At 54.9% G+C, this 25254-nt stretch overlaps 2 protein-coding genes and 1 pseudogene across 2 annotated transcripts in view; 1 reads left to right on the top strand and 2 right to left on the bottom strand.

The window, feature by feature from the left end:
• The window catches only part of LOC122434463 (melanoma-associated antigen 9-like), a 263142-nt gene that overhangs the window by 164790 nt on the left and 73098 nt on the right, over window positions 1-25254 (bottom strand). The gene's annotated exons all lie outside the window — the stretch shown is intronic.
• Window positions 14822-22106, top strand: LOC122434466 (annotated as a pseudogene).
• On the bottom strand, window positions 20952-22441 carry LOC122434459 (heat shock transcription factor, X-linked member 3-like). The gene is made up of 2 exons (XM_043457848.1): window positions 21959-22441; window positions 20952-21568 (listed from the first exon to the last, which is right to left on the bottom strand). The coding sequence occupies exons 1-2, from the start codon at window positions 22439-22441 to the stop codon at window positions 21110-21112; spliced, it is 942 nt and encodes a 313-aa protein (XP_043313783.1). The 3' UTR covers window positions 20952-21109.

Genomic DNA, 25254 nt, shown 5'->3' with positions numbered 1-25254 from the left:
GAATGTAGTCAGGAAAGAGGGAAGCACATTTCAGGAAAAGTGCACACCATACAGGCAAAGACCTGGAGGCCAGGGGGAAAAAAGCAGAGGGGAATACATGACTTTAATTTTTATAGACTATAAAGTGTACAGCTGTAACAGCAGGAGATGAGACAAAAAGGGAGGCAAGGGCCCGGTTATGGAAGGCATCAGAAGCTGTGCGGAGTTTCTACTTTACCCAGTAAGAGGTGGTAGGCAAAGAAGGTTTAAGGTAGGGTATGACTAGTGGAGAAGGCAACGGCACCCCACTCCAGTACTCTTGCCTGGAAAATCCCATGGATGGAGGAGCCTGGTGGGCTGCAGTCCATGGGGTCGCTAAGAGTCGGACACAACTAAGCAACTTCACTTTCACTTTTCACTTCCATGCATTGGAGAAGGAAATGGCAACCCACTCCAGTGTTCTTGCCTGGAGAATCCCGTGGACAGAAGAATCTGGTGGGCTACAGTTCACGGGGTCACAGAGAGTCAGGCAGGACTGTAGTGACTTAGCACACACACAGTCTGATTTCTAGTGGGGACTCGTGGGGGGAGTGAAAGTGAATTGAATTACAATCAGAACCTGATGCTGTTGAAGTAAAACCCAGTGGAACATGAGGGTGCAGAAGAAGACTGGGCATCACTGCAGCCTTGACATTTGCTGACCTTTGGGGTTCCCTGGTGAATGGATGCTTTTGAACGGTGGTGTTGGAGAAGACTCTTGAGAGCCCCTTGGACTGGAAGGAGATCAACCAGTCCATCCTAAAGGAAACCAGTCCTGAATATTCACTGGAAGGACTGATGCTGAAGCTGAAACTCCAATACTTCGGCCACCTGATATGAAGAACAGACTCACTGGAAAAGACTCTGATTCTGGGAAAGATTGAAGGCAGGAGGAGAAGGGGATGACAGATGATGAACTGGTTGGATGGCATCACCGACTCAATGGTCATGAGTTTGAGTAAACTCCGGGAACTGGCAATGGACAGGGAGGCCTGGCGTGCTGCCGTCCATGTGGTCACAAAGAGACACGCCTGAGCGACTGAACTGAACTGAGCTTCCCTGGTGGCTCATCTGTTAAAGAATCCGCCTGCAATGCAGAAGACTGGGGTTCAATCCCTGGATTGGGAAGATGCCCTGGAGAAGGGAACAGCTACCCACTCCAGTATTCTGGCCTGGAGAATTCCATGGACCATATAGTCTGTGGGGTCACAAAGAGTCAGACACGACTGAGTGACTTTCACTGCCCTAAGTCACATGCTCTGCCAAGGCCTTTATAAGGTGAGATGATCCACTCATCATGGAACAGGTTGGTCCCAGTCCTGTTTGTCTCTGGACACCGTGCAGCATCCTGAACGAATTTTCCCTTCCCTTCTGTTCTTTCCCCTTCCTCTCCTCTCTTCTCCCTTCCTTTCTGCTCAGACCCAGACCTTTTCATCCAGCCATTCATTGATTTGGCCAGCTCACTTCTGGATACGCAGACAACCTTGGAGCAGGCAACTGTCAGTCAGGAAGTGGAGAATTTCTAAAAGCCTCCAGCAGGGGCCGCCCAAGCCCTGGTGTTCGCGGGCATGGCTTCACTGGTGATTCACTTCCTTACAACAACATAAAGACCAGGGGTCCCCAACCTTGGGATCTAATGCCTGATGATCTGAGGTGAAGCTGATGTAATAGTAATAATAACAGAAATAAACTGCACAGTACATATAATGTGCTTGAATCATCCTGAAATCATCACTCCCCCCACCTTCCACTCCACCCCCCACCATCGGTGGAAAAACTGTCTCCCACAAAACCGATCCCTGGTGCCAAAACATTTGGGGGCTGCTGATTACAGATGAAGGCACACACTTCAGACAAAACAGAAAAGCCTAATCACGTATTGCATGGAGTGAGGTATGACTGCTTTTCCCCCCATTTGCCCTGCATGCATGGGAACGAGGAGGTTCTATTTGGTCACCCCCTTCCTCCTGGTATTCCCCGTTCCTCTTCCATCTAGGGAGGATTTCTACTTATTCCCTCAGATCGAGCTTTATAAAGGGCCTCAGGGAAGGGATATAAGGAGGTCTCGAGGAGGGAGGATTCTCACAGTTGGGGGCTTCCTGCATGAAGGGAAGGGCTGTAGGGCAGCCCCAGGACAGTCTAGGGGCATTGCACACCTGCGCTCTCAGCTGCTGACAACTGGGTGTTTCTTGCAAAGGGGAGCCCACAGCCGGATGGCCAGGGCAACCTCCGCTCCCTCTGCACTTCTCCAAGAAAAGTGGAACTGGGAAGCAGCGTGAGGCCTGGGCTGACATTCCTATGCGGCCCCTCTCAAAGGTGTGCCATGCAACACACCTCAGGTGCAAATGGGTCCATCCACAGAAGGAACAGCTAAAGACAGCTTGAAATGGGGCACTTTTCAGGGGAAAAACTGAAGTGTGCAAGAACTCTTCAGCCATACAGCGAATTACCACGTGCCTCGTCAGCCAGGTGTCCTCCCGTAGTTAGTAGTTTATGCCAGAAAGGTAGCAAGGGGAGCAACTGGCTTGGTGAGAAAAAGAAAGCCCTCATTTTCTATGGCACTCAGAATACTAAAAATATCAAAGATTTAAACGGTCTTCACCAGGACATGCTCTCCTTACATACTGCATACTGCATACTTACATAATGCATACTGCATACTGTGGTTTACTTGAAGAAATGGGGCACTGGGGAAGCAGCTGACATCACCCCTTGTGTAAGCGGTGCAACATGACATTTCTGCAACATCATTTAAAAGTCTATCAATATTGGAAACTTCTCTAAGAATCTCCAAGGGACCAGGAAACAAAGAAATGAAAAAAGCACTTGGGTGGAAGGCATACCAGAGAGGATTCTCACTAATGGGCATGTGTGTTCACAGGCAAAATGCAGCTTGCAAAAGTTCTCAAAGCTGGCATTTCTCTCTGTTGAATTTTGGAGGCCAAGTTTTGCCTCTGAACCCCAGATAGGAGCAAAGAGTTGAAACTCCCAGTCCTAGCCTTGACCTTGTACCCTGGGCAGAAACCACCCACTGCCAAATGTGACTGTCCCTGATTGCCTGTTTGCCTCCAGCTGGCCGCCTGGACCCCATCTCTCTGAGTGATGGCACATGGGGTGGGCACTGCTGGGCCAGTTAAATGAGTGTGGGCTCTGCCTTCAGACAGATGTGATTTCAATCTTAGCTCCCCAGGGTGGTGCTGACCCACTGCTAAACTTCACTCACCACATCAGGAAATGTGAATTCGTACAAAGAGATGGTCTAAGGGTCTGCTCCCAGCATCCAGCAGGTACTCAATAAGCAGGGACTGTGGGGAGCAGGCTCTGTTCACCTGAGCGGACTCTAGCCTAGTGGAGTTCTAGACTCTGGCCTATCCAAGCTCCAGTCTCCCTGGGGCACAGCCGCAGTGATGATGCCAGCTGGGCCAGTGAAATATTTCCGGTTCAGAAGTCACAGCCTGTAGCACGGGGTGCTTCTGACTATGAGCAGAGCAACTCTGGTTTCCCATTTCTAGTGTCACTTGTCTTCTGTGCCAACAGTCAGTCAGTTCAGTCACTCAGTGGTGTCCAACTCTTTGCAACCCCATGAGTTGCAGCGTGCCAGGCTTCACTGTCCATCACCAACTTCCGGAGCTTGCTACAACTCATGTCCATCGAGTCAGTGATGCCATCCAACCATCTCATCCTTTGTCATCCCTTTCTTCTCCTGCCCTCAACCTTTCCCAGCATCAGGGTCTTTTCTAATGAGTCAGTTCTTCACATCAGGTGGCCAAAGTATTGGAGTTTCAGCTTTAGCATCAGTCCTTCCAATGATAATTCAGGACTGATTTCCTTTAGGATGGACTGGTTTGGTCTTTTTGCAGTCCAAGGGACTCTCAAGAGTCTTCTCCAACACCACAGTTCAAAAGCATCAATTCTTTGGCGCTCAGCTTTCTTTACGGTCCAACTCTCACATCCAAACATGACTACTGGAAAAACCATAGCTTTGACTAGATGGACCTTTGTTGCCAGTGTAATGTCCCTGCTTTTTAATATGCTGTCTAGTTTGGTGATACCTTTTCTTCAAAGGAGGAAGTCTCTTTTCTTTTCATGCCTGCAGTCACCATCTGCAGTGATTTTGAAACCCCCAAAATAAAGTCTCTCACTGTTTCTATTGTTTCCCCATCTATTCACCATGAAGTGATGGGACCAGATGCCATGATCTTCGTTTTTTGAAAGTTGAGTTTTAAGCCAGCTTCTTCACTCTCCTCTTTCACTTTCAACAAGAGGCTGCTCAGTTCCTCTTTGCTTTCTGCCATAAGGGTGGTGTAATCTGCATATCTGAGGTTATTAATATTTCTCCCAGCAATGTTGCTATGCCAACAGGAAGCTGCTTAAAAACAGTCCCCAGAACCGGAGAGGGACACGATTGCAGGCTGGAGACAAGGTGGCATGGAGCACTTTTTTCTGTCCTTGTCAGCCAATGGTAGGTCCCAAAAGCAGATGAAAGGCCCCAGCATAATTTTCCTGGTTCTCTTCCCCATAACATCTTTGTGCACCAAATTTATCCCAGCCTTTTAACTCATAGAACCCTCCCTGCTGTCTTAGCGACTGTGCACTGTTACTACAGCCAGTAGACAGATGTGAAAACTGACGCTGGAAAAGGGCCATTGCTGGCTCAAGATCTTAAACCCTGGCCTCTGAGCCACGACGCCACAATGTCAAGGACAAACCCAGGCAAGGATACTGATCTGGGCTGCTCAGCCCTGCACTGTGAGGCTGATGGCCATACACCCTCATGGGTAACCGGGGTACCTGGAGGGTCACCGGGGCACAGAAGCCAGGGTGGGAGAGCAAGAGACAGCTTCCAGATCATGGGCTGGCAGAAAACCACAATTTTGCTCAGGGAAAACATGGCCTTTGCAATTTAGGGTCCAGGTTAATCCTAAGAATATGATTAGCTACCAAGCATGTAGCAAGTGAGACCCGGGTGCCATTCCCTAAAGGTAGCTTTCCATCCTGTCCAAAGTTAACACACAGGCTTCTCTGAGACAGAGGGGGCCGCCCAGCAGGGCAAGCAGCACCAGCAGCAGCACAATGCCCTTTCCGCCATCTCCTCTACCTGCACTTCCTATCGGTGCTTGAGAAGTGTGTTATGAAAGCAAGTCAACCAGCTGAGCCTAATGCTGCTGAGCTTCCAGTGTCATCGCCTGTATCTCAAAACCAGAGACTCCTGAATCATGTTAACACCCCAGAATTGTGTGGGTGGACCCAGGTTTTGTGGGGCTGTAGTGGGAGACCACATACGGCTCTGGATGTCATGAAACAAGACGGTGGACAGCTTTCAAGAATTACAAACTAGTGAATACACATGCTTGGCAAGGGTCCTTCCTCTTTTCAGCTCTAGGTTCCTCCCATTTCTACCACAGAAGACCATGGTTGGTACCAAAAGATACCATATCTTGAGGCAGTTTGACAGATGGTGGGGTGTGTAGTCACCCAGATTGATCTGGGGCTGGCCCTCAGTCCTGCCTGTCCCAGGAAGGGGCATCCCTGCAGGCCAAAGGCTGGAGGAAGGTAACACATCCAGTACCCTTGAACCTCTGTCAGTCCTCTGAAAGTGTTGGCTCTTATTGGGGATAGGATCACTTGTGTATAATGCTTTGTCCAAAACCTTTGGTGCCACAAAAGTTTAGGGATTTAGAAATCATTAATGGGGACAGAGATCATCATCACCTAGGCAGGGGCTGGCAAACACACTGACATGGCTGCAGTGAACTAGTGAGGTACTCCCATGAGGCTGGTCATACCAAGTGGGATACACAGAGAAAAATCGGGATACTATAAACAACTTCTTGGTAGCATCCATTTTTGGTTTTACTACCAAAAGGGTTTAGGTCAAGCTTGTGAAAACACTTGGCTGCTGAAGTGTTCTGAGTGATAGAACGGTGGGCAGCAGATCATGAACCTGAGGCAGCAGGCAGATGTTGAGTCCTGCACAGTTCAGGGAAGAGGCTCCCAGCTTTATGGATTCCTGGTCCTGCTACAGCCCAGTTCACAAAGCTTGTCAGTTTGACTCAGCTCACACTGCCTTCTATTCCCAAGAGTCACTATATACATCTTTGCTCAAAATCCACCAATGGCCCTCAAGTCCCAACCCAGGCCACATCCTATAGGACCTTTGGGACTGGGGGCCGATGGTGTCCATGTTCTCCTCCTTTCCAAGTTGGAGGCTCTTCACTGTCTCCCTGTCTCCCAGCTGCAGGCTTCAAGGCCTGCATTCCCCCTCATTCTGGGGAAAGCTATCTTGGGAAAAGAGATGCCTCTTCAACCACTATTCGTAGTAGGTGCTTTCTGATTTACAGATTGCTTTCGTGTGAATCATCCCGTGACCTCCTCGCTCCCATGAGATACACCAACAAATAGGATTACTCCTAATGGGAACATTTCACACTGTGCTCATCCTTCAGATAAAGAAATGGAGACTCAGAGAGGGAGTGATTCGCTAAGACTCAACACTCCGGCAGTGGTGGTGCTGGGGACCAATCCAGGTTTGAGATGGCAGAGTGGAGTGTCTGCTTCCTCCCGCACCACCTCTGTGGAGGACCAGAGGCTGTCCAACCTACCTGGGTAGCGCTGCACATACCTGCACACAGCCTTGCCTCTGCAGGCAATGGATGAAACTTCACAGCACATCAAAGTCTCTAGAAATCCTTTGCCAAAGCTCCCTCTGGGGACCTGAACAGATGGTGTCAGGCTAGGGGCCCTCCACAAACTCGCCTGCTCCAGCCATATACCTGGGCTCAGTTCCCTCCGTGGGTCTGACCCTTCTGGGGGCCCTTTCCCCATTTTCCAGCCAAGGAGACCCTCTTCACTACAACACCCAGCCAAGACAGCCCTCCCATCTGAAAAACCCTCCATGGTCCCTCAATGTGAGTCCGTGGTTGGTTCCCCACTCTTCATGTTCCCCAACCTCTGCCTCGTTTCAGGCTCTGCACTTTACAGGTCTGCCTGGAAGATGTGCTCCAGCCTCCCCGCCCCCCAGCCCTGAGTGATGTAAGGGTGAGTGGACACCTGACGTCCTGCATGGTGGAGAAGCCTCTTGCAGGATGGGTGTTCTTGGACTTGAATGTGCTTTGCCTTGAGAGGTCTGGAACCCAGACCTGCCCTCTCCCATCAGGCTGTGCTTACACCAGGGTTAGCAGATGGCCAGGTGGCCAGCGCACTAAAAGCAGTTATCCTGCCAACGCAGCAGTTGTCTGCTGCAAAAAATGCCAAGAGCCCATCCCACCAGGCTAAGTGCAGGGCAGAGTGTGATGCCAACCGGGCAAAGGCACTTGGAGTCCTGTGTGAACATAGAGCCACCGCTCAGGCACCAATTCCTGGTTTCAGTCCTCCCGCTTGGTCAATATTGATCATGAGGCCTCAGGAACTGTGAGGGCCCGACCACTGGGGCCCACTGTGGACACCTCCAATGCCTGTCTGTGCTCTGCACCTCCCAACGGGCTGGCAGGAACTGTCAGGTCAACATTGCAGGTGAAGGGATGCCCTGCCCACCCCTGCCTGTTCCCTGTCCCCTTGGTGGTGAGTCCCCAGCCAGACTCTGGCACTACCTCCCTCCCGCCACCACTCGTGGGAACAGCCTCACAAAGGACCCATCCCGAGAAGGCTGGCCCTGGAGTGATCTGAGGAGAGGTGGTGAGATGGGGCCTTGGTACGGGGTTGACATCTCCTGCCCCACTGGTTATGAGGACCCATCCTGGGGGTAGTCGGTGTGCATTCAGCCCTGGGCCAAGGCCACAGCCCAGCTGCTGGAACTTGTGCTGGGCTGGCAGGGGGAGAGGAATTCCCTGGCAAGTGAGAACATCCAGGCCTGTGGGATGTGGGGGGAATAGAGGGAAGTGACTTCTTTGCTTTGCTGTCCGCAGGGGATGAGCAGCTCAGGGTGAAGAACAGTGAGAACCAAGGGGTGGCCCAGGGTCTCCCCAGTAGCTGACAAAGCTTCAGGCAGTGGACAAACATCAGCCCAGGATTTGACAGGAATGGCTGAACCTCAAAGACACTGAGTGTTCTACCAAAGCAGGCCTGACCCGCTGGCATCAGAGGTCCTTGGGAAAACCTGCATCCCTGACATAAGAGCCAGGGAGAATGGGAGGCAGGCCCCTGAAGACTGGGACTCCCCAGATGTCTCTAAACTTCTGAGCCTGTGGCAGCAGCCCACCCATCCCACCCCATAAAGAGTTGGTGACCCCCTACCCCCACCCCCAAGGGAGCAAATGGGACCAGAGTCCTTCCTCACAGGTACCCTCTGTCTGGCTGTCCCTGATTTGCTGCAGGATCCACAGCACTACCAGCAGGAGAGCCAAGGAACCACGGGAAGAGCTGGTCATCTACTGCCCAGCCACCAAGCAGAGCGAAGTCACCACACAACACAGGCCGGGCTTGCTGGGCCTGGTGATGGAAGAGACGGATAACAGCCCCTCCCTCCATCCCCGCTGCCCAGGGACTGCAGCAGAAGTTGTGGGGTTGCACTGAGCAGCCAGGAGCCAGGGGTCATGACCAGGGATGCTGCTGCCCAAGAGTCCAGATTCACAGCAGAGCAGGTGGTCAGTAAAATGCGGCCTCCTGGAGGCTCGATAGGTGGGCAAATGACCAAGGTACAGTCCAAAATGACACTGAGACCAAGGGCGACCACCCCAGTAAATAGGTCAAGATCCCTCGCCCAGGTCCGGCCCCTGAGCCAGTTTTCAGGTCTGGAACTGAGGAATAGGGAAGGCGTGGGTCCCCGGGAGAAAGACACTGCTGCACCACAGCAAACAGACATGTGAATGACCCCAGCCCCTCCCAACGGGACCTCGGACTCTGTGTTGGTGACCGCACGCAGGGCAGTGGGACCATCAGAAGGGTGGACGTGGCCAGACAGGGTCAACTTGACACTGACGTGACAGACCCAGTTAACTCTGACTCTGAAGCTGCTTCAGGAGGACCCCCTGGGCTGGGGTTTCTGAGCACAAGGGGTCAAGGGGCAAGGGACACAGGGTCAGTTCCGAGGAATCATCAGTCGGTCTTGAGCTGGGAGAGCCCAGAATGCAGTATCCCCCAGAACCAGTGCAGGGCTTAGTGAGACATCTGTCGAGGAGTCCTTCAGAACCTGGGGGAATATGTGATATAAGGGAAAGACGGTAAGACCAAACAGAAGCCATGAGTGAACTTCAGTGAGTAAAAGAGAAACACACAGAAAAAGAGGGGGGATACTCACCCCGCTCATGAACTGGAGAACCTTCTCACCTCTGATGACACCTCATGGGAATTCTCTGCTCCTGACTCCTCACACCCTCTTTGTGCTCGGCCAAGTCACCACGGTGGGCACACAAGTACTCAAAGGGTAGCCGGATGGGGCTCCCACCCAGAGCATGAGAGTCCACTCACTGAAGTCCTCTCACTATGGGTATGGGATGGCAATGCACACTCCAGACCACCCTCCCTGCTCCTCGATCTCAGAAACAAAACAGCTGGACCCATTCAGTGGGCTGCAGACTGGTGTCCGGAAGCCCCCTCCAGTGCTGGGGGACCTGGTGCCTGAGTAGTGACCAACCTGCCCAGACGGAAGACACTGAAGAGCACGTAGACCCCAGAGTTTGGAAATGATGCGCATGTGCAAACCAGCATCACCCTAGCCCGGGTCAGACGTGATATAAAGGCTTGTGATGTGAATGCAAGTGGAGCAGCGCCAGAGGCTCACAGAAGCTACCAAGGCCCCCTGGGCAGGCAGCACCTGAGTCATGGCAGCAGAGTGGCCACCCATGTCCGCAGGTCCCATGTGTGCCGGGTCCTCTCAAAGAACTGCAGTGGAACTGAGATGAAATCAGAAACGCATCCAGTACTCACACTGGCCCCTCTATCTGGGCTGCATGGAGAGGGGTGCAGCCACCAGGAGCTGTCATGGGGAGAGAGGGGAAGGCTGGCTCCCGTACTGGAGCCAAACGGCTGCCCCTGGGCTTGTCCGGCGTGCGGGAGTCCAAGGCCCAGAACTAAAGCTAGGCAGGGACCGAGGGACTGACACAGACATGAAGGAGCCCTCTCTTACAGGCAGAGTGCTGGACACCAGGGCGGTGTCTCCTCAGGGACTGCTTGCCCCAGGTGCCAAGACTGGGGGTGGACAGTGGCCCCCAGAGAGAGGGCCTGAGGGACACTCACTGACCAGTGGGGCACTTACGGCTCTGAGAGACCAGGCAAATACTGAGTCCTTCGATAGCCTGCAAACAGAAGAGGGCAAATCTGAAACACAAACAACCAGGGCAGGATGAGCACCCAGACCCTGAAAGAAGTGCCCACAGCTCGGCACCAAAATGACACACAGCTCAGTGGCGAGATGGGCAACATGCATTTCAGAGAGGAAACCACATCGGCCAAGGAGGACATGAAGGGAACCCGAGAATCTGGGTCGAGCCCGCCCCAGGTCACTGCTGCCTGCAAACATACAGCAGTAGCAAAGTGGAACCCTCACCAAGCTTCAGAGACCCAGGTGGGGTAGGAGGCAGCACTCCTCGTCGCCCAGTCCTCACACCTGGGCACGTGAGGAGAGCTGGGGCCAGCAGCAGGGAAGGGATGGGTGTGGAGAATCGCCACGGAGCAGGTCCTCACAGCTTCCCCCATCAGCAGCCACACGTCATAGGTGTCCAGTTCACTGGGCAAGGTCTCGTTTGAAACCAGGGTTTGGGAAAAACAGCAGAAGCCCACCCATAATTCACCAGATGCTCCCTCATGATCTGAAACCAGTTCCAGGAGGTTCTGGGGTGTCTGGAGGCAGCTGGTAACCACTATTGGGGTGAGGAGCGGGGCACTATCATGAAAGAGTTGGGTGTGGTAATCATTTGGGTCCCCGCAGTGCTGAGGCCTCAAATACAAGAGGCAGCCTCTGCCCCCTCAACCCATGGCCTGGAGGCTTCTGCAAGGAAAGAGCAGGCTGCACGCTGGAAGGGAAAGCACTGCTCCACCACTCAACATTCCCACGGCAGCAGTTGTGTGGGTACCCAGCTAACGGGAACCAGTGAGGCACCGACCTTGCCTTCATGGGACTCAGCACCCTCGGGGGGCCAGATTCGTGCACAGCAGCCACAGCCTGGGAGGAAGAGAGAGGCAAAGGTGGCAGCAGGAAGATGCAGGGGGCCCCAGAACTCCCAGATGAGAGCACCTGACACTCAGGCGGATGGAGAAAGGGATGTTACAGGCATGGAAGTGGGACAGTAGGTTGTCAGGACAAGAGAAGCCAGTGGTCCAGGGGCAGGAACTGCACAAGCTGAAGTGTGGGGTCCCAGATGTGCTCTGCACAGAGTGCAGGATCAGCACAGTCACCACTAGGAAGGAGACCTGGGACCACTGGAAGCCTTCCCCCCTGCCCAGGGCAACATGGACAGGTTGGGGCTTAAACAGGAGATTGCACTTGCAATCCAGGGTTGATGAGGACAGAAATTCATGTGGTGCGACACAGAACCGATGGAGTGCAATACCAGCTGAAGGAGGAGAGACAAGAGGGGTCCAGTCCAGTTGGGAGCCTAGGCTGACAGCACTGGCCCCAGGCCATGAGGTCTGAGGTCAGCTAGTAGCAGTGGGGACAGGAAAAGGACCATTTACTCCCATCAGGCACTTGGGAGGCAGGGACACAGCATGGAGGGTGGCAGTCAGGAGCAGAGTCAGGTGGCTGCCCTGGGTGGGCTGAGCCCCCGGATGACAGCAAGAGTCCAGGAAACAGTTTTGAAGGCAAAGCTGCCTTTCTGTGGTGCATCTCAGGGCCCAGGGGCAGCAGGAAACACACTGAGGATTTTCCTTATCTGTGCAAAGAAAAAAAAAAAGAAAGAAAGAAACCCACACAGATAAACTGTTGCTCGGCACTGGGCTAGCAGCCCCAGGGTGGCGACAAGGGGAACCAACCTTGGCTTTCAGCCTAGAGATGTGGAACTGCGTCCAGAGGCCCCGCCTCTCCCCGCTTCCCTGGCCCCTGGGGTCCATTGTGAAGCTCGGATGCAGTCTCTGAGGACACTGGATCATGGTCACTTTGACTCTCGCTGATTCTTGTAGACTGGACGCCTAAAGCAGGGACTTAAAAGGGCACAGTCTGGCCTCTGCCATGGAGCTGGACAGGCCCAGGCTCCGTGGGTTCCCTGGGCCCACAGCTCCATCCCTGTCAGCTCAGCTCCACTCCCCGGTCGGTGGCTTCACCCCACCCCAGCACCCCCCCCTTACCCAGAAACTCCTCACCAATGTCTCTCCCACACTTCAGCCCCTTACTCCTCGCTCTGCTTCTCCCACCTTCACCCTCTCTTCCGCCCAGCCAATCACTTCCTGGTCCTCTTCCAGGTCCTGCTCGAGGCTCCTCCTGGCCTGGACTTCCAGGCGCCTCAATTCGTGGTGGCTCCTATTTCGTCTCCTAGCAGACAGGGCGGCGAGAGAACGCACGTTTGTTCCCACGTGCGTGTTTACTTAACTACCTGCCTGCGTGCATGCGTGCATACGTGAGTACCGGAAGTCATACACACCGGAAATGAGGGGCTTCAGGGATTGTGGGTGAGGTGCAGCTAAGGCCCGCCGCCGTCACCTGTCAGTGGTCTTGGGTCCTGGGGGCGGACCAATGTCCTGCCAAGTGGCCACAGCCCGGCCATCCCAAAGCGTCCGCGACTCACTCTGCTTGCAGGAAGGAAGAAACTGCTTCGTGTACGGATGGTACCTCCGGGTGGGGGTTTCCAGGCTCTGAGACCAGGATCGCCTGCCAGGTGGCCAAGCTGCACTTTCTGGTCCCCTCCACAGCCACAGCCCCCGCCCGTCATCCTTCCATGTGTGCATCCCAGCGATGCTCTGGGACACATGTGAAAACACCCGCAGACCTGCTCTCCAGTCTCCTGCTCTGCCCCTGGGCTGTGACCTCATGGGAGCCCCACCCGCCCCCGGCGAGCCGCCCCAACCCAGGCCTGACCCTCCAGGGCTCAGCTGCTTTTCCACGGTTCCCCTCCTGGTGGGGCCCAACCACGAGTTCATGGAGGATGGCTGACTGACTGTGGTGGTTCCTGGATCCTTTAAGAGTGGCAGTGTGAGGGGAGGAGTCCTTTTTTCTTGTTCCTTGCAGAATCTCCTGGGCTGTAAATCACCATCACTCCTGGGGGATGGGTTTCTGTGTCCTGGGCTGAGGCATCATGGGGTCCCTGTCCCAGCCGTGTAAGGACAGGCCAGCTGCTGTGATGAGCAGAACCCACCCTGAGGGAACCTGCATGTGTGTTTCTCATCGGTTGGGCCCTCCTGGGTCTCCATGGTCTAAGGCCCCTGCCAAGCCCCTGTGGTGGCTTGGTGTCCAACACTGCCGTCTTGTCACAGGTGATTTTCTCCCTGTTGCTCTGGTCCTCATGCAGGTGAAGACATCCAGACAAGCAGGCAGAAGAGAGTTTTCTCTTCTGGCCACTAAGCAGGCACCCTGTGCTTTGAGAGGTAGGAGCGCTTGCAGCCCCTTCTTGCTCAGGCATCCCACCCACACAGTTGAGATTCAGTGGCACCCAGGAGGAAGGGTTTGGGTTGGCTGAGACACTGAATGGCGGAAACTGGGCAAGCCTGGGATCCAGTCAATTACCTCAGTAGAAGACAGCAATGGCCATGCCCCAGGGGTCAACCAGGCTCCCTGGTAATTAACCCAGACCCAGTGAAGAAAGTGACCCTTTGTCACCCAGCAGATGGGCAATGGTTCAGCCAAATGATGATGCTTGGGGCCACCCTTGCCTGTGGTTGGGGGAGTGGACAAGGGGGAGCCTTTGCAGAAGACCATTTGCTGGTGTGTGTCAGCACCTCGAGTGTGTGCCCTGTTCCCCGAGCCTCCTTCTGCATGATTCTTCAGTCAGTGAGTGTGTGGTCATGTCAAGTGGTTGTACTGGCAGAATGAGTTTTCCCTTCCCTTCTATCAGGAGGGAAGTGTCAGTAACTTGTGGGACCCCTGATACTTTGAGAGATGTAAACAGACACCGTGTAAGGGTGAAAACAGACACATGAATGAGGTGACAGTAACCTAGCGGGTTATTTGAGGTTTGAATTCTGTGATCCCTGACGTCCCAGGCCCTGGTGAGGACACGGAGGGCACCCGTCCCAGTAGATCCTGCTCTCCTTCATTCTTTCTCTAGGCTCTGGACAGGGGCCAGGGCATCTGCTGACAGTGGAGGCCATGGTACAGGAAGGACTGGGAGGAAGGTTGCTCCCAAAGGCGTGGGGAAGACACGTGGCAGGGCTGTCTGAAGTCCAGGGTGGCCCTGGGTCGAGGCCAGACTGGTTAGCATGGATCTGTGCTCAGCAGCCCTGGGCTGAGATGGGGGATCTGCAGAGCATGGGCAGGGATGGGGCCGGGGAGCTGAGGGGGGTGGGGTTGGGGCCAGGGGTGGAGGAAGCCAAGCCCAGGATGTGTGTGTCTCTGCTGAGAGAGGCCCAAAGCCAGGCCACTGGGCTGTGAAGCCAGGGAACCCACCCTCACTCCTCAGTGCTCCCAGGGTTTCAAGTCCCTCTGTCTTGGAACTCACCTCGTGCCTCTCTCCTGCTGTCCAGCCCTCCTTCCTGACCTCCCCACAGACTGCATGTGATGGACGGGTCCTCTGGATCACCACCCCCTGTCAGCAGACCACATAGAGATGGATGGAAGGAGCCAGCCCTCTGTGAACCTCCCCTCTGTGTCAGCAGGCTTGGAGGATGCTCGGACATGTGGGGCTGAGGTCCGGTCCAGGGCTGTGAGCTTGGAGGCCACTGTGTCAGGTTCCTGGCCTTTGAGGTTCTGTATTTACGCAGCCACATGAGGCCCTGGGAGATGAAGTTCGGCTGTCTGACCTTCCTACAGCTTTACGCCGGTTTCATCTTAAACAGTGTCAAGACCCTGTAGAGGCGGTGGTGACCTGTGCTATGCAGACCTGGCATTGTACCCTGGCAGTCCACATCGGGCACCAGACTGGGAAGATGCAGCCTAGTGGGAGCTGCTGGAGCAGAGGCTGGGGATGAGCCCCGCCCAGATCCAGGCCTTGCTGCAGGGCGGGGACAAGTTTTGCCACGGAGTGATCGTGGCAAGTGACGCCCTGCCCCACACTGCCTGCACGGCCCCTGGTGTTGCCCTGGATCTCAGCCAGGGCTGTGCTCCTTTGTTTTCTATTGAACCAGTTGGTGAAGGACCAGGTGGGGTTGAGGTTTCTTCAGAGGGGCAATGAGGGTCCCTGGGCTGGGAAACAGCGGCCCAAGGTCCCTGACCACCACAGTGGGCCTCAGTCCCTGTTTGTGCTCTGAGAGGTAGAGGCGTGTCCAGGTCTGCACGTGACACTTAGCTGTGTGTGTGTGTCTCCACATGTGTATGTGTATGCCCAGCAGACACCATGAGAGGCAGCACAGCATCCAGCCTGGGTTCCCCACCCCCACTGCCTGCAGTAGGGCCTGAGCAAGTCCCCTGACTCCCCAGGGGTGAGGCCCCACAGCAACAGCTCTCTGCTGATGAATCACTTGGGGACCTGATGTCCGCAGGCTCCCTGCTGGGGCCCTCCTGGTCTGTCCCTGTGGCCTGCAGTGGGCAGACTAAGAGCTGCCCATGTCCTGGTGAGTTCATGGAGCACAGGCTTCTCCCTTTCATTTCGTTCCTTCCTTTGCTTGGCCTCTCCCTGAATTCCCCTTGCCGAGGTGAGCCTGTCTGAAAGGCTCAGCCAGAGGATCAAGTTCACCCGGGTTCACTTCCGAGATATGGTCTTAGTCTCTAGTAGGCGTGACTTTGAATCAAGTTGTTCTCCTTCTGTGTCCTGTCTTGCACACAGGTCTCGTGGACATTGCTGTGCCTAGAAAACTTAGGTCCCGATGAGGTGGAGGAGCAGGAGAATCAAGCTGTGCTGCCTGACCTGCGACGGAAGTACCTGACTACACTTGCCACCTCCCACTGGCTGCTGCAGCCCATCCCAGGGAGGGCTGGGAAGGACATCTTCCAGGTGGACATCCCCAAGCACCTGGTCCCCTTTGGGCAGGAGGCCTATCCAGACTGGGCTCCCAAGTGAAAGGTGACCGAGAGACCAGCTCATGGTGACACTGTCCAGTCGCCATCACGCCCTGGATGTGCCCATCTGGTTTGGTCTGAATCGGCCCCGCCCTGGGGTGCATTGCCCATTTGGTGTGGGGCCAGGGGCCAGGACTCCCCTCGTGCAGTGCTGCTCTGGGCTCAGCGAGACTCTCCAGGACTTTGACCTTTACAAAAAGATGGCATCGTCACTCCTTTTGGCCCAGCTGGGTCTGGGTGGTTGAGAGAAATGTGTTGTTAGGAAACCAGTTAGTGGTTTTCTCTCTGTGTTCTGGTCCAAACTCCCTGAAGTTGGAGCAGTGTCCAGAGGGTGATGGGGGAGGCTGAGGGCAGGGCTGAGCTTGAGCAGCTGGCGAGGCCTCTGGCAGGCACAGACCCAGAAATAGGCCGCAGTGTGTCCTTGCAGGTGACCCTTGTCCTGCTCTAAAGTGTCCCTTGGCTCACAAAGTGTGTGTTGGTCACGGTGTCTGGCTGCTCCTGGTCCAAACACAGGCTCCTAAATACAGCTGTGAGGGCAGAGAGCAACAAGGGCTAGTGTTCACCTTGTGGAAACCTTGTACTTGTGTTTGGGTTTGGGGTCACGTGTTTGCAAGGCCCTTGGTGGGTAGGGTGACCCTGCTTTCTGGTGGGCCTTTTGGGGAGGCCCCTGGATTGGGAGCTGGAGATGCTCAGCAGCTGATCAGAAACTTGTGGCATCATCAGGGGACCCAGGAGGAGCCCCTTCTGCTTCAGAGTGCATGACTTATGGAAGGTGACACCCCCATGGTCAGGAGCTGGACTGGGTCTTCTGCTGTGCGGCACGCAAGGCCCAGGGACCAGCCCATCCTGGGCTGGCCTCAGTGCTCGGCTTGGGAGCCACACTCTTGGCCGAGGGTGTGAATGCTGCTGCTTCAGATGAAAAGGGACCGTAGGGACTGGACTGAGGCCTTCCTGGGGCGTGGGCTTCCAGCCTCATCTGGCTCACCCAGTGCCGTCTGTGAATAGCATGAACAGATAGAACACAGATTCACAGTTCTTTTGATTATTTACTCCTGTGGAGTTCTGCTGTACTTTATTAGAGCCAGAAATAGATTTTTGATTACAAGAGAGTGCTTTTGAGTGTCCCTGGGGCCCTGGCAGCTCAGGGATTGGGGTTGTCCTTGAACTGCTCACAAAGGGCACACTTGTAATCTGAGGACTCCTTCTCCTCCTCTGCCTCAGAGGCCTTGTTTGGGGCCACAACTGAAACAGCCGCCATAACAATCGAAAAATAGGTGTTGTACATAATCATAAGTGAAACATAACCTGGGTACTCTGGGGGGAATCTCAGGCAGTTCCCCTGCACTATCCCTTCCAGCAGTAGCCAGAGGTACAGAAGTGACATAGCTGGATGAACCTTCTCCACTGGGGCTGCCCTGCTCGCTGGGGAGATGGCTTGCCCTGGCCTCCATGGCTACACTGCCCATAAACCAAAGGCCACAAAATACAAATGAGCACCAGCCAGGGATTCCGTGAACAGTTGGTGTTCTCTTCTGGGCCTTCTTGTCAGCCTCTTGGGTAGACTCGTTGTGATGGAATTGAGGAGAACATCTGGTCGCCACCGCATGCTTCTTTCTCTTTGGGGTCATTGTTGCGCCAGTGATGGGCTGAGCAGTTGTTCTGGGGTCACCTTTCCTCCAGATGTTCTGTAGGAGAAGAGGTTTGTCTCTGAAAGTTGGAGTGGTGATAGATCTGAAAGGGAATTAACCACTTTAGCCATCATTGGGAGGAATAGCCGTTCCTCACCGCCCTCCTCCCCACCACCGCCCAGGCCTTGCCTAACTATGGAGACAAGGTCTCTTCATTCCTGGCAGGTTATGAGCCCCTAGTGAGTGTGCTCCCTAGAGCTCCCCCAGGGCCAGCCTCACTTACGTTACTGGCCCTCCCTGACATAAAGTGGCCTCTCAGGGTCAGGAGTCACCCCTGTGGATCCTGTCTAAGGGGCTTTGTCGAACATGACTGGCCCTGCTTTCTCCTCTTTCCTTAACCTCCCTCTCACAAGAAAAAATTCTCCCAAGAAATGAAACCTGTCCAGCACTTGGCTCGTCAAGTCTAGTCTCCCCGGAAGGGCTTTCTGAGTTACCATCATCCTCTTCTTCCCTAAAGAGCGACCCAAAGGGTGGATTTTACTGAACCCATACAGGTTTAGTTTGCGGATGCAAGTCTTGATGCTTTCTGTCTTGAAGATCCTGTCCGTGCCTCTGTGCTGGAGGACTTCTGTCTGGAAGAGATCTGCCTTGATGACCACCATGTCTCCCTCATCATTCCAGCGCACAGAGGTGAAGGCTGCATCCTCCATGATCATCCAGAGCTTCCTGGGGAAGGACAGCCCAAGGACGTCATTGTTCTCTTCATCGTTGGCTGTTTCTGGGTTCAGGCCCTGTGGGGGTGGGCTGTCTTGGGAGCCCAGATATGGGCTCTTGGGTTGGTCTCACTTCTTCTCCAAAGCCTCCCCTGAATCCATGTTTGGATCCTGAGAGACATCAGGGTGGTGCCCTGCTGTGGGCTCCCCATCAGTTGATGGGGCCAGCGGGGCTGCCTGTGCCTCGTGGGAACTCTGACTAGCCATGGAGCCAGTCTAGCTCAGGAGCACTCTCTACGCAAGCAGTGAACACTCAGGGCAGAAGGGTCTCAGACCAGAGTTGGGGTGCACAATAAATACTGTCTGGCAGCCTATGCTATGTGACCACTGGCACTGTACCATGGCCGTCCACACTCACACTGGGACTGGGTGGATGTGGCCTGAAAGGAGCTGCTGGAGCAGAGGCTGGGGATTAGCCCCGCCCAGATCCAGGCCTTGCTGCAGGACAGGGACAAGTTCGGCCTTAGAGTGATCGCGGGCAAGTGAGGCCCTGCCCCACGCTGCCTGCATGCCCCCCGGTGCTGCCCTGGATCTCAGCTTGCTTTCCAAAATGATTGTTTGTTTGTGTTCGTTTGTTTTCTGTTGAACCAGTTGGTGGGGGAGGGGCTGAGATTTCTTCAGAGGGACAGTGAGGGTCCCTTGGCTGGGAGACAATGGCATGAGGTGCCTGACCACCTCCCTGGCCTCAGTCCCCATTTGTGCTCTGAGCAGAGGCGGATCCAGGTCTGCACATGGCACTTTGTATGTGTGTGTGTGTGTGTGTCCCCACGTGTGTCTGTGTGCCCGACAGAGACCATGAGAGTCAGTAAAACAACCGGCCTGGGTTTAATACCCACACTGCCAGCAGCCAGGCCTGAGCAAGCCCCCTGACTCCCCAGGGGTAAGGCCCCAAAGCAGCACTTCTCTGCTGGTAAATCCCTTGGGGACCTGATGTCTGCTGGGCCCTGCCAGAGCCCTCCTGCTCTGTCCCTGTGGCCTGCAGTGGTCAGACTGAGAGCTGCCCGTGGCCTGGTGGGTTTGTGGAGCACCAGGCATCTCCCTTTCATTTTGCTCCCTCACTGGCTTGGCTTCACACCGAATTCCCTTCACCAAGGTGAGCCCACCTGAAAATGCTCATCCAGAAGACCCAGTTCACCTCGGGTTTCCTCCGTGATATGGTCTTAGTCTCCAGCAGGCATGACTTTGAATCACCTTGTTCTCCTTCTGTGTCCTGTCTTTGCACATAGGTCTTGTGGAAATTGGGGACACTTTGCTGTGCCCAGAAAACCTAGATCCCGATGCGGTAGAGGAGCTGGAGGATCAAGCCCTGCTACCCGACCTTCTCCAGAAGTACCTCACTGTGCTTGCCAAGCCCCACCGGCTGCTGCAGCCCGTCCCTGGGAGGAGCAGGAAGGACATCTTCCAGGTGGACGTCGCCGAGCACTTGATCCCCTTTGGGCAGGAGACCTGTCCAGGTTGGGCTCTTGAGAGGAAGGTGACCAAGAGACCTGCACATGGTGACACTGTCCAGTCACCGCTGCGCCCTGTACGTGCCCGTCTAGTTCCGTCTGAATTGGCCCCACCCTTGGGTGTGCTGCCAGCTTGGTGCAGGTTGGGGGTCTGGGACACTCCTCGTGTGGTGCTGCTTGGAACTCAGCGTGAGTCTCCAGGACTTTGACCTTCATGATAAGAGGGCATTGCCACTCGTGTTGGCCCTGCTGTGTCTGGGTGGTTGAGAGAAATGTGTTGTTAGGAAACCGCTTAGTGTTTTTCCCTCTCTGTTCTGGTCCAAACTCCCCGATGTTGGAACAGTGACCAGAGGGTGATGGGGAAGGCTGGGGGCTTGGCTGAGTGTCGGCAGGCAGAGATGCCCGCAGGCCCAGAAACAGGCTGCAGTTTGTCCTTGCAGGTGACCCTTGCCCTTTTCTAATGTGTCCCTTGGCTCACAAAGCATGTGTGTTGGATGCGGTGCCTGGCTGCCTCATGTCCAAAGACAGGCTCCTAAATATACCTGTGAGGGCAGAGCGACAAGGGCTGGTGTTCACCTTGTGGAAAGCTTGTACTTGTCTTTGGGTTTGGGGTCATGTGTTTGCAAGGCCCTTGGCAGGTGGGGTGACCCTGCTTTCTGGTCAGCTTCTTGGGGGGAGGCCCCTGGATCGACAGCTGGAGATGCTCAGCTGCTGAGCAGAAACTTGTGGCATCTTTGGGGACCCAGGAGGAGTCCCTTCTGCTTCAGGGTGCATGACTCATGGAAGGTGACACCCCCAAGGTCAGGAGCCCAGCTGAGCTATGTGCTGAGCAGCAGGCAAGGCCCAATGACCAGCCCATCCTGGGCTGGCCTCAGCACTCGGCTAGTGAGCCAAACCCTTGGCCGAGCATGTGAAATGCTGCTGCTTCCGTTGAAAAGGGACCACGTGGACCAGACTGAAGCCTGCATGGGGCGTGGGCTTCCAGCCTCATCTGGCTCACCCTGTGCCATTTGAATAGTGTGAACAGACAGAAAGAACACAGGCTGGTCATTCTCATTCGATTCTTTATTTACTCATGTGTAGTTTTGCACCTCTTTATTAGAGCCAAAAACCGATTTCTGATTACAAGAGAGTACTTTGGAGTGTCCCCAGGAACCTGAGAGGTCAGGGATGGGGCTTGTCCTTGACCTGCTCACAGAGGACCTCTGAGAGCTCTCCCTGCTCCTACTCTGCCTCAGGGGCCTCGTTTGGGGCTCTGCCGGCAAGGGCTGCCATCAGCATGGAGTAACAGGTGTTGTACAGAGCCATCACTGAATCATAATCTGGGGGGCTCTTGGGCATTTTCCCAGTACTCTTCCTCCCAGAAGTAGCTGGGCGTACAGACATGGCACTGTTGGACGTGCCCTTTCCACTGGGGCCACCCTGCTTGCTGCGGAGATGCTTTACCCTGGCCTGCCCGGCTACACCGCACATAGAGCAAATGCGAAAGAGCCCAGATGATCGTCGCCTGGGGGTTCTGCGAGCAGGTGGGGTTCCCTTCTGGACTTTCTTGCCCACCTCTTGGGTGTGCTGGTTGTGATGGAGTTGAGGAGAGTGTCTGGTTGACATCACTCGCTTCTTTCTCTTTGGGATGTTCTGCAGGAGGAGAGGTTTGTCCCTCTGAAAATTGGAGTTGCGATAGATCTGAAAGGAAATGAATCACTTTAGACAGCAAGGGGGAGAAGAAGCCTTCCTCGCCGCCCTCTTCCCCATGACCATCCTGGCTATGCCTATGTATAGAGACAAAGTCTCTTCATTCTGGCAGGTTATGAGGCCTTAGCATGTTGCTCCCTAGAGCTGCCCCGGGGCCATCCTCACTTGAGGTGTTCCTGGCGGTCCCTGACATTCAGTGGCCCCTCAGGGTCTGGAGTCACCCCTGTGGATCCTGTCTAAGGGGGGTGGTGGAACAAGACAGACCTTGTGTTCTCCTCTTTCCTTAACCACCCTCTCACGAGAACAGCATTCCCCTGGGAAATGAAACCCGTCCAGCACTCCCCAGAAGTCTAGCCTCCCCAGAAGGACTCTCTACATTACCATCATCTTCTTCCCTGCAGAGTGACACGAAGGGCAAATTTTACTGAAACCGTACAAGTTCAGTTCACGGATGAAGCCCTTGATGCTTTCTGTCTCGAAGATCTGGTCCGCACCTCTGCGCTGGAGGACCTCTGTCTGGAAGAGATCTGCCTCGATGACCACCATGTCTCCCTCATCATTCCAGCGCACAGAGGTGAAGGCCGCATCCTCCACGATCCTCCAGAGCTTCCTGGGGAAGGACAGCCCGAGGACGGCGTTGTTCTCTTCCTTGTTGGCCATTTCTGGCTTTGGGCCCTGTGGGGGCAGATTGTCATGGAGGCCTGGATCGGGGCTCTCAGGTTGGTCACCCTGTTTCTCCAATGCCTCCCCTGAATCAATAATTAGATCTGAGGAGGAATCACAGGGGTCCCCTGTTGTGGGCTCCCCATAAGTTAATGGGGCCAGCAGGGCTGTGTGTGACTCGTGGGAACTCTGACTAGCCATGGAGCCAGTCTAGCTCAGGAGCATTCTCTACCCCAGCAGTGAATGCGCAGGGCAGAAGGGGCTCAGGCCAGGGTTCGGGTGCCCCATAAATACTCTCTGGACATTCTAGAATCTGGGTCGTGGGCCAGGCAGCCAATTAAGTGGCCAGCTTCCTTAACTGTTTCATGATGTCACAGAGGTGATGTGGAGAGGCAGCCCTGGCCCCGTGTAGGGGAGGGGGGTCTGTGTGCCCGATCTCTGGGGACAGAGATGGGATCCCCAGCTGGTCTCTTGTCTGAAAGTACAGAAAAGTTTGTTTCAGAGTGCTTGCAAAGGTTCCCATCTGTTGCCAGGCACCTTGTTTCAGGGGGCCAGGCCCTAGATGGGTTGACAAATGTGCCCCTGGCCCCACCCCCCTCCCTACCAATGGGCAGGCCTGTGGCTGGCTTTTGCTTAAGGGCCAGGCCTTGGCAAGTCCTGGCTTGGCTACCACTGAGAGAGATCCCAGGGGTCAGATGGGTCCCTGGCAACTGTCCCTCCAAGAAGATGGGATCCATAGCAGGCTGGTTAGCCTAGAATGTGTTGGGGTCCCACCTTCCTACCCCACTGGCCATGGCCTTGCCCCTCTTCTGGCTTTGTTGTCTTCTGGCTGGTGCTGCCGGTTGCTAGGTCCTACTCAGATGGCCCCAAAGTCAGAGCCCTGTTTCCTGCCACCACTGCCACCCAGGCTGAGCTCTCCCCAGAGTAGGGCTGCGCTCGAGGACAGTGGAGGGACCTCACGTTCCACTTGGCTGTTCCCCAAGCACCTGAGACACAGACTCCCCAGGATGCCCTGTAGGAGGGCCCAGCCAGGTGCTCTGCTGAGCTTGCAGCCTCCCGAGCTCTGCCCACCCCCAGATGCCATCCCACTGCAGATCACAGGCTGCTGTCTTCAGTTTCCATTTCTTCCCATAAAGACTGCTCTCGTGACCCTAGAGTCCTCACTTTGGCAACACCTGTGTGTGTGCTTTTCTTATCCCCCGCCCAGAGCCTCGAATTCAGTCTCCCTGGAGGCTGCCTCAAAATTACTGTTTCCTTCATCAATGGGTTGCCTGGGCTTCTGCTACCCCTGATCCTGGCCTCCCGTGTCCAACTTGGGTGTCTGTGGATACCTGCCCTTTGAAGGACTTGAGCGGGGGCTCAAGGTACAGCCTGTCCTATTGAAAACAAGCATTTCACTGGTCCTTTCCAAGGCCAGCTCTGATCTTCTCCGCCCCTGCCCCTGTCTGCACCACCACTGGGAACCTGTTCTCCCTTACCCAGATGGCAGGTACATCGAATGATTTTGTTGGCACTGGTTAGGTGCATTTTTAGGGGCGTCCTTTACAGACACTCACTCCCAGAGACATGTCTGACTTGTTGAGCTAGATGTGACCAGAGGAAGCCCCCGTCTACCTGTATTTGAAAATGGATGAGAGCCCGGGTGTGGGAGTGGACAAAACTCCAGTGAGAGACACCTGTTTTCACCACACATGGGCGACAGGGCAGTGGGTTTGGAGATGTGTGTTCTCTGACCTTGGTGGGCCACTTGTCTTCAAAATCACGGAACAGACCGGCACCTTGGAGAGGCCCGTGTGTGAGGACCCTATGGTACTGTCCCCCTAGAGACAGTGTTCTCCCACTTCTGCCACTCAGCAGGGTCATTTGCCCAGTGTGAGGGCCACTGCCTGGTGTCTGAAAGGGGAGAGCTAAGAGGGTGTGTAAGAGGCTCGCCCAGTGGCCTTTCAGCCTGAGGACTGGAGACCAGAATGGAGTTCACAGGCCTTGACCTGTGCTTGCTCCCTTGCCTTTGCGCTGCTAAACAGGTTGACAAACCATTCCTTCAGGTCGGTTCATCTGACTGGGACACGACCCTAGAGGCTGTGATCATCACTGGGGGACCCTGGTGGCTCCTCTGAAGGGGACCGAAGACCGTGGTATCTGTTGCAGCCTGGCTAGATGGCCTTTCTTGCCCCCGCTCCCCCACCTTGGGCCCCTCCTCACCCCCTGGGTCCAGAGGAAGCTGTCTTTTCTGGTCCCCCTCCTCCAGGCACCATTTGGGCCCTGGCAGTGGGTTTGTGCGGCACCAAGTAGTTTTGTCAGCTGTGGCTCAGGACACATGCATTGTGCACACACAAGCCCTCATGACGTCAAAGGCCTGCCCTTCTCAGCCTCGCTCTACTGCCCCTGCCCTTGGCGTTCCTGCTCAGATGCCCCCAGCCCAGAGGCCCTCCAGTTGCTCCCCACCTTCACTGCACCTGGTGTGAGGAGCCCCACGTGTTGGGCTGCAGGGTACGCCTGAGGGACGCGGTGCAGCTGGCAGGGCCTGGCCTTTGTTGGCACTGTGATGGTGGGGCACGAATCTCTCACACTGTTGCCTGCAGACACTCCTCCACTCTCCACTGTGGGAAGTGGCCGATTGCTTTGTTGTCCAGGCCATGTCAGAGAATATGCACTTCAATAGGATGCGGAATAGCTAATCAGCCAAACATGATGATTCATAAATAAAACTAGTTAACTTTTCCAGGTGGACCATAGTGTTATTAGCTCAGTTGTGTTTAATTCTTTGAGACTCCATGGACTGTGTAGACCACCAGTGTCCTCTGTCCTTGCAGTTCTCCAGGCAAGAATACTGGAGTGGGTTGCCATGCCCTTCTCCAGGCGATCTTCCTGACCCAGTGCTCGAACCCAGGTCTCCCGCATTGCAAGCAGGTTTTTATCCTTTTAGCTACCCCAGCAGCCCCTTTTCCAGTTAGAGGGCCTGTTACATTTGGTTGTTGAGGAGTGTTCCAGCAGGAAAAAGCTGCTCCAGGAAA

This window comes from Cervus canadensis, chromosome X (assembly GCF_019320065.1).
Source record: "Cervus canadensis isolate Bull #8, Minnesota chromosome X, ASM1932006v1, whole genome shotgun sequence".
Lineage (NCBI taxonomy): Eukaryota > Metazoa > Chordata > Mammalia > Artiodactyla > Cervidae > Cervus > Cervus canadensis.
Note: the sequence above shows the minus strand (reverse complement) of the source record. Positions and strands in the feature narration are given on the sequence as shown.

Excerpts from the sequence above, each read along its gene's own strand:
- LOC122434459 (XM_043457848.1), bottom strand. The coding sequence starts at position 22,441 with ATGGCTAGTCAGAGTTCCCACGAGTCACACACAGCCCTGCTGGCCCCA. Across the intron at positions 21,569-21,958 it reads CTGCAGGGAAGAAGATGATG|ATCTATCGCAACTCCAATTT; the intron begins GTAATGTAGAGA and ends ATTTCCTTTCAG.